At 38.9% G+C, this 8,777-nt stretch overlaps 1 protein-coding gene across 1 annotated transcript; it reads left to right on the top strand.

Moving 5' to 3' along the window:
• The first annotated feature begins 425 nt into the window (after positions 1-425).
• Positions 426-8,517, top strand: LOC146457573 (uncharacterized). Its single transcript, XM_085091828.1, has 2 exons — positions 426-473; positions 6,934-8,517. The coding sequence occupies exon 2, from the start codon at positions 7,859-7,861 to the stop codon at positions 8,372-8,374; it is 516 nt and encodes a 171-aa protein (XP_084947954.1). The 5' UTR covers positions 426-473; positions 6,934-7,858; the 3' UTR covers positions 8,375-8,517.
• Positions 8,518-8,777: the final 260 nt, after the last annotated feature.

Below are 8,777 nucleotides of genomic sequence, written 5' to 3'. Positions count from 1 at the left end.
CTTTCTACCAGTTTGAGTAAACACCTTTTCATCATGAAGTTTTCAACGAGTTCAGAGAACCTGAGAACTGGCGTAAGAACTACTAATACGCTCAAAAATTACCTTCAGGGGTGTCAGTTGTCTTAAAATAAAATATAATCCAAAAGATCTTCAGAGCTTGAAACTTTTGAAAGTTCCTCTATGAGCCAAGCATGTGATATCTACCTTTAGTTTTGGTTTTCCAGGGAGCGTTGTGGCTCCTCAAGTCCGGAACTTACTGCGGCCGATGATCTTTTTTGACAAGCGGTTCTATTTACACGTTATTTCCATCTTCTGCGTCAGCATCAACAGAAAGTCAAGCCTAACCAAAATAACTCTTACCATGCTCTCGGATTCTCGTCCTTTATGGTTATTCATGTATGCCACCCCATTGTGTGAATCTATTAGTACAGAGCGGATGCGTTCCCAGTTGCATAAGGTGTGAGCAGTCTTCGGTAAGTACATGTAGAAATCTTGTGTTTTTGTATGGCTTTCTCTCCATACTTGCTACAAAAAGCCTTGAGCTACACATTACCGACAAACTGAAGATTGTTGTCATCGTTGTAGGGAATACTTGATCGAACATTAAATGCGGAAGTAGTTAGCTGTGTAGCGACATTGGTTCGTTTCGGTAAATTATCTTTTCGGAACACCTTAACCATGTATCCACCCAAGAAATTCGGGTTAAATTGTTATAGAAACTTCGAGCATTGACAGTATTTTGTAGAAAATTGACACTTTTCGAAACAAACAATGGAAAATTAATTATAATTATTTTGGGAGCCAGTGAATATGTCGCGTTAGCTAGGCCAGCTGGCAACAGCTACTGTGACCGAAAGGATGTCAGAGTGTGCCACCTTTACCTCAACAAAGGCTATTAAGTTCGCGAGGGACTCTCACTCTTATTAACTATGCATTTATTTAAGATTATATGCACTACATGTAGAAATCTTGTGTTGCTGCATGGCTTTGATTTACACCAGTTTAAAATAAAAGTAATCTTTCCGTACTTGGGGAAAAAAGCCGTGAGCGACATATTAACGACAAACTGAATAACTAAGTTGCCTTCATAAAGTTCGTTGTCAGCGTTGTGGGGAACATTTGATCGAACATAAGGCGGAAGAAGCTATTGCGTTGGTTCGTTAGTTGATTATCTGTTGGGAACGCCTTAACCAAATAACCGCCCGAAAATTCGGTTTAAATTGTAATCAAAACTTTGAGTATTGACGAGGACATTGGGATTTGCGGTGTTGATCATTTTTTTGTGCGATATTTCGGTGAATAAAATCCCAACCTGGTAGTATTGCGGTGATTTGTTATTTTAAATTCCACGGTGTACGATGTTTGTCTTTTAACGGTGTTTGACCGATACAACGAAATTACTTGAAATGTTTCAGTTTCGTGTTTACCCTTGTCAGATCTAAATTTGGCTTCTATCAGTCTTCGTTAATCCTGACTATTTACTGACCTTTGAATTAAAAGCAGGTATCTTTGTAAATTTGTCAACACTGCGTTAAATTTCTAACAAATTATAGTCAAATACTGTCTAGTTACGATAACGAAGGATTTGGAAAAACATTTTCGAATAAAAAGTAGCGAGTTTAAACATGACGTTTCGGCGACGACATTTCACCATTATCAAATGTTAAGTTCAGTAACGTTATATAAAGGAAAGGAAGGTGTAAAACTACATTAGAATAAAATGAGATGGAGTAAAACAAAAGAATGTGCAAAATTAAATGAACAGTTTTGCTGATTTGTAGTCTTCTTGAGTGTTACGTAGAAAGAGACCGACTCTTAACACTCAAAAAGACTCCATACCACCAAAACTGTTCATTTAATTTTGCACTTTCTTTTGTTTTACTTCATCTCATTTTATTCTAATGTAGTTTCACACCTTCCTTCCAACATCCATTCAACTTTTGTTGAACGAATGTTGGTCAAATCCGTTTAAATAGACCTCTATGCCAACCAAGGCGTTCTTTAAGGCGGCCTAATTTGAAGTGAATGTCCAAGGTCAGTTCAAGATATGGAAACGACTGCTGACCAATCGAATACGATGACGACTACTCAAAAAACGTTTGTGAAGTGACGTCACCCCTTATCAACCAGAATTCAGGACTATTTTAACATGTCGGTTACCTCTGGCTCAGGATCAATGTATTTAACAATGTGAACGTTTTAAAGCTGCATTCCACTGCACGAGTATGTACTGTTTTACAATCGCAGAAAAAAAGCGATGTCTTTGAATTACCTGTCAAAAATGGGCGTCGATAAAAAACAGAAAATGAAACATTCCGGAACATCTCGGTAAATTCCGGAACATTAAAAGAACGAATTAAATAATTGAAAAAAAATTAACGGAAAAAGATATATGAAAACTTAAAATGTGACAAATTAAATGTAAAACAAAAAAAAATTTATTATTCAACACATTGTAACACTGCCCAAATATAGTCATGGTGAACTCAATATACGTGGTCTGCACATGAAGGATATCCTGCGATAAACGTAATTTTGTGTATCGGGAAGAAAAATGGCAGAGCGCTTTTTTAAAAAGTAACGACCTCACAAGTACACCAAATTATAAATAATGCTGTTTCATAAAACACAAAGAAGGCAATCAAGTTTGCTGTCAAGATTTGTAACGGTTAGTGCAAAAACTTTTACTGATTATCATTTTGTTTATAAACTGGCAAATTACAGTTAAGCAAAAAAAAATTCCCTAGACTTTTAATTGTATTATCCTGTATTCTAGAAAAGGCTCGGAAATCACAAACAGTACTTCCTTAAATTGGTTCTCGCAACAATTAAACCGAGTTCTCGACTCTTCTTGAAGAGATCGAGGAAACCACCTGAGAAAACCGAGCTCGCAATGTAAGTGCCTCGAGATAATTTTTCTCTCTGGTAGACAAAAAGTTAGAGGTAGTACAAAGCAATTAGTCTCAGAAGTATTAGAGGTGGCTGAAAAAAAGGATCAGAACAGATCCAGAGTTCATGCAGGCAACAATGCACTAGATGCGCTTGTCAGAACAACGAGGAAAGATGATGAAGTTGGTTTAGCAATAATCAAGGAAACACTCAACCGAGAAAGCGTTGAAAAGCTTTTCCAGTCTGCTCAGCTTGGCTCAGCGGACACAACAAGTCCTTCGCAACTTCAAAATACTGTTTGGTTCCAGCTTTTCAGGCTATAACTTTGAAGAAATTTTTGCCGGGGCTATTGGCGCACTAGACGAGTACTCAATTTTAAGTCGAAACGTGAGGAGTGGTCGCCCAGTCTCCCTAGCCAGGGGCTCATGTTAAAAACGCTCGACTAAAGAAAACTAAAAATATATGAAATACACTAAATATATACATAAACACTTATCTAATTCTAATTCGCCGAAGAGATAGCCGCTCCGAGTCAAGGGTGGAGAAAAGGTGGTTTGAGCTCGTATCAAAAGTTAATTTAGTAATAACTCTGGCTGCACGATTCTGTAACTTTTGGAGCTTATCACTCAAGTAACCGCTCAAACAGTCCCAAACGGGGCTGCAGTAATCAAAATGAGGCATAATTAAAGCGTTATAAATTTGGATTGCAGTTTCTTTGGATATAAAGGGCCTCACACGTTTTAGGACCCCCTATAGCTGAAGAGACTTTCTTGCAAGTCTCTTTAACGTGTTTACCCCCAAGAGAGTTGGGCATCTATGGTAAGACCCAAAGATTTGGTCTTATCGACTCTCTTGATAATTTGGTCATCAATTCTAATTTCTATATCGTCGCATTGGGCAGATAGTCTTTGTCTTGATCCAATAATAGTTGATTCTTTTTTAGCAACATTTAGACTGAGCTTGTTAGCTTTCAGCCAACGGCTAAGCTTAATATTTAATTCAGAGGTTAGAGCTAGCCGGTAAGCTCTGTTAACGTCTTAGCAGATAACGTAAGGTTGGTGTCATCGGCAAAAATTCTTGGTACGGTGCCCCGCAGGGAGTCGGGAAGAAAATAACAAAGGACCCAATATGCTACCCTGTGGCACGCCGCAACTAAGGGTGCGAGCAGATGATAGTTTGCCACTTCCACGTGTATTTAATATGCAATCCTGCTCTGAAAGATTTCGCTTGTCTGTCAAGGATGCTGCATTAAATTTGAAAGCTACTCGTGTATTCCATCCATCTGCGTCGTTAACTCTATCCTCATTTTTCTTGTGCAAACCTTACTCGTTTTTGCACATCAGTGACGGTTGGAACTCTTTCTTTTGCAACTGTAAAAAACGGTTATACCTGACAATTAAGAATTCAGGACACTGTTTTTGCTGACAGCTCCGACCTTCACAGAGACTTGGGCTTCTTGTATGATTCGTTTATATGAAACTTGCCCCCTCCATCCCTGGCTCTGCCTCACACTCAAATTCAATTGAGGTCCCCTTTCCTTATAGTATGAAAGACTAGTATTCGAATTATGTTAAAGATGACTTCTAAAAACTATATCAAAATTAATTACATCAAAGTACTGCAAATAGCAACGAAACTGAATTTTTTACGTCCAGGAAAACACGGTAAAATTGCCTTGCTTGTGACCTACTCCAGACGTGACTACTCCTATTCATCAACATCACCTCTTGCGATATAACTGTAGAATACAGACCTAGTCAAGTTAAGTTGGGACAGTCTTCACAACCAAGCCAGTTCTGTCCTTCTTATGCTCCCTTACCTTCTCTGCGGAACAAGGCTAACGTACGCGTACCGATTTATTGATCCGATTTAGCCTGAGTTGATTTAAGCGAAACGGTCTATTGGGCGGATTTGGCTTGATTTCATTAAGAAAGCAAGTCAGTGGACGAAAACCGACTTGATTTATTAAAGAAATAAAAAACGCGCCGAGTGCATTGTTGAGTTATATAAGCACGCGGGAATTTTTAAGAACACGAGAGAAGTGCAGAGAGGCACGAGCCGTAGGCGAGTGCCTCTCTGCACTTCTCGAGTGTTCTTAAAAATTCCCAAGTGCTTATATAACTCAACAATGCACGAGGAACAAGTTTTTTTATTTCTTTTATAAAATATAAACAATCGCAACTCGTCAGATCAGACAAGTGCGAATTTTAATGAATCAACATCAACTTTCTCCTTACACGTCAGAAACAATGTCATTGGTTCAAAATTTGACAGAAAACCAATGAAAAACGTTTTGTATCGTTCACGAATCAGTTGAAGCGAAAAGTTCTCGAAAAAGCTAAACAACCAGCTAAGGATTCTCTTCAAAAGTTCAAATAATTCACTCATTTGTGGATTAAGAGAGATTCAAGTTTATTTGAACCGAATTTATAGTGCACGAATTGAACATGCCATGAGAATCACCGCGGTGTTGGAGGATGTTGATCTACAACTGCGGATGACATTTCTCTTGGTTGTCGAGAAGAAACGGACTGGAATTGTTGGGAAGACATTTGCTTCATCTGTGCTGTCTGAATGGATCCTGTTAGAGCAGATGACAGAACTGCACTTTCTGAAGTGAGTTGACGATGGCCGGGAATTGTAATGTTGGAGACTGTTCGGGTTTCTGTGGCCCGAAATGTGGCAAATGTGCCGATCTGCCAAGCCCGCTTCTGACCACAAGGTTATCGCTGTTGCTCGAACGCAATGATTTGTGTAGACGGTGGACAGCACTGCCTTTTCGCTGATCTCTTTCATCATATTGCCCAGAGTGTTAACACCGAGCGGGCGATTTTCGTACCAGACGGTTTGCACGGCGCCGTTTGCTTCGGTTCAGTCGCGTCGAGGGAGCTAAAAGAGAGCTTCGCACTTTGGATTCAACTTGGACAGATACAACCTCAGAACTCGATAACCATCGGTTAGTGTTTACAATATCATTGAGAAACTCGAAACCGCAGTCAAACGAGGGAAATTGCTCGGCCATAATGGCGGTCTGTCGCTGAATTTCGCAGATTTTCACAGGCAAAAAATCTGACGTGTGCTCCGTGCATATGTACAATTATAATGCACGCACCATACGTATGCTTCGTGCATTGTGGAGTTATAAAGAACTCAGTTTGACCAATCACAGTCCTTGCTTGACCCTGGCTATTTTATAAAAATATTTATCGCAGTGCAACAGTCTTAATAAGTTGCAACAGAGTTTATAAATTACAGTCAACCCAGGTCACGCGTGAACAATATTTTTGAAATTTGAACAGAGTTTTGAAATTTACATGTCAGTTTTCAAAATCGCCAACGAGATTTCAGAGTTCCCGTATAAATTTCCCTAGCTTATTGACAGTATAAAGCTATAAATTTTTCTTTACATTGCAAAATTGAATATTTCAAGAATAACAATTGTTTCCCAAGTATTTTGAATTTTTTTTTCAGTTAATGCGTCTTTTTCGGAACGATTTCCAGAGAGATGTCCAACATTTCATTCACACATCGGACATTACAAAGAGAAATTCGAATGTTCATTCAGTTCATTCTTGGAATTACTGTTCACGCGTGACCTGGATTGACTGTAATAAGTTGGACAAATTTTAACCCAGCGCTGTATCCGGGAAACAATAAACCATGCTGACAAGTCATAGTGGTACGTTAGCATAATATAGGTAAAGTTTAATTTAAGACTCCAAACGTTTTGGTTAATAAAAATAGCTTCAAAATCATATAGAAATGTGTATCTTATAAAATTATGTAAATGGTGTATCGTTTAGTTGTACTTAGGCCACTTTTTTGGAACCTGCTGAGCGCTCTTGGGTGTGCTTGACCTAGTCTCGCGGCTCTGCATTAAAGCTCGCTCAAATGATAAGTAATCGTTTTACCGCCTATGCTATTTTGCGCCCTGATAAAACTGATGTTACTAGCCGCATTTAGAAAACACGATGGCCTCTTAACACTAGTTTTTTTTTTTAATATAAGAAACGGTTTCAGACCACTTTTGTCTTCTTTCTCCAGTTTCTAGTTAAGACCGTCATGGACAACACAGATGAAATTATGTGGACGATCTCTATTGTATCACTTATTGCCTTGTTTCTTCTCAACACAAGTCGAATTCTACAAGCTAGCGAGTTGTGCCAGCAATGTTTGATTCTCCTAAAGAACGCAGCTCATCAAGGAGAAGTCGAATTAGCCTACGCGGCCACAAACCGTCTGTTGTTTAGGGCATGTTTACTTCTCAACGATCACCAAAGTGCTATAGAATGCGGTAAAAAACTTCTGGACTGTCTTAGCAGCCTTGGTTTAAGAGCAGAAGAAAGCGAGGTATTTTTTGAACTGGCAAAATTATATCAACTTCAGCAAATTTAAAGAAGCAAAAGGGCTTTACAACAAAGCATTAAGAATCTTTATAGAAACAGGCGACAGAAAGAAACAGGCCGAGTGTTACGGAAGTCTTGGAACTGTCTGTCGATCTCTCAGTAAATACGGAAAGGCTGAACAATATCAAAGGAAAGCACTTGCAATAAAAAAAGGAATCTGCGACAAATCCGGAGTAGCCACGTGTTATGGAAACCTGGCATGTGTGTGTCATTCCCTAGGTGAATATAAAAAGGCATAAGAACATCTAAACAACGCACTTGTAATAAACAAAGAAATTGGCGACAAAAAATTAGAAGCCAAATGTTATGAAAACCTTGGAAGTGTTTCTGCATCTCTCGGTGAATATGCAAAAGCTGAAGAACATCAAAGGAAAGCACTTGCGATAAGAGAAGAAATTGGCGACAAACACGGTGAAGCCAGGTCGTATGGAATCCTTGGAAGTGTCTCTGAGTTCCTCGGTGAATATGGAAAAGCTGAAGAATATGAAAGGAAAGCACTTGCGATAAGAAAAGAAATCGGCGACAAACAAGGAGAAGCCTGGTCTTATGAAAACCTTGGAAATATGTCTAAATCTCTCGGTGAAAATGGAAAAGCTGAAGAATATCAAAGGAAAGCACTTGCGATAAGACTAGAAATTGGCGACAAACACGGAGTAGCCACGTGTTATGCAAACCTTGGAACTGTGTATCATTTCCTGGGTGAATATAGAAAGGCTGAGGAACATCTAAACAACGCACTTGTGATAAAGGAAGAAATTGGTGACAAAGAAGGAGAAGCCGCGTGTTATGGAAAGCTTGGAAGTATGTGTGAATCTCTCGGTGAATATGGAAAAGCTGAAGAATATCAAAGGAAAGCACTTGCGATAAATAAAGAAATTGGCCACAAATGCCGAGAAGCCACGTGTTATGCAAACCTGGGAACTATGTGTCATTCCCTGGGTGAATATAAAAAGGCTGAGGAACATCTAAACAACGCACTTGTGATAAAGAAAGAAATTGGTGACAAACAAGGAGAAGCTGCGTGTTATGGACTACTAGGAAATTTGTTTCGTTCCCTCGGTAAACATCGTAAGGCTTAACAGCACCATGTAAAGGCACTTACCATAAGCACAGCGATAAGTGACATAAGTGCAGAGGCTGACTTGCACCTCCAACTTGCACACGACGCCATGTCAGAATTCAATGAAGATGTAGATAATGAAATATCTTCGAATCTCTCTGCAAGCATGCGTTATTTTTAGCCGCCTTTTCTTCAGCAAAAATAGACAGGATGTCATTTACCACTATAAAGTAAGGAAGTGGAAAAAGTAATTTGTATATATATATTTGTATATAAGTTTGATTTGATGTTTTATTTTGTTGCTCCTTTGGATTGCTGACGTTAGCATAGTCATCTTTACAGTAGGGTTGCCTCGGACTGATATATGCGGTTCATTAGTAGATTTGTACGTTCTGTTTAATATTTTTTACAAGGAGCTTTTT

This window comes from Pavona decussata, unplaced genomic scaffold (genome assembly GCF_977016875.1).
Source record: "Pavona decussata unplaced genomic scaffold, jaPavDecu1.1 SCAFFOLD_240, whole genome shotgun sequence".
Taxonomy (NCBI): Eukaryota; Metazoa; Cnidaria; class Anthozoa; order Scleractinia; family Agariciidae; genus Pavona; species Pavona decussata.
The sequence above is the reverse complement of the archived record's forward strand: the minus strand, read 5'-3'. Positions and strand labels throughout refer to the sequence as shown.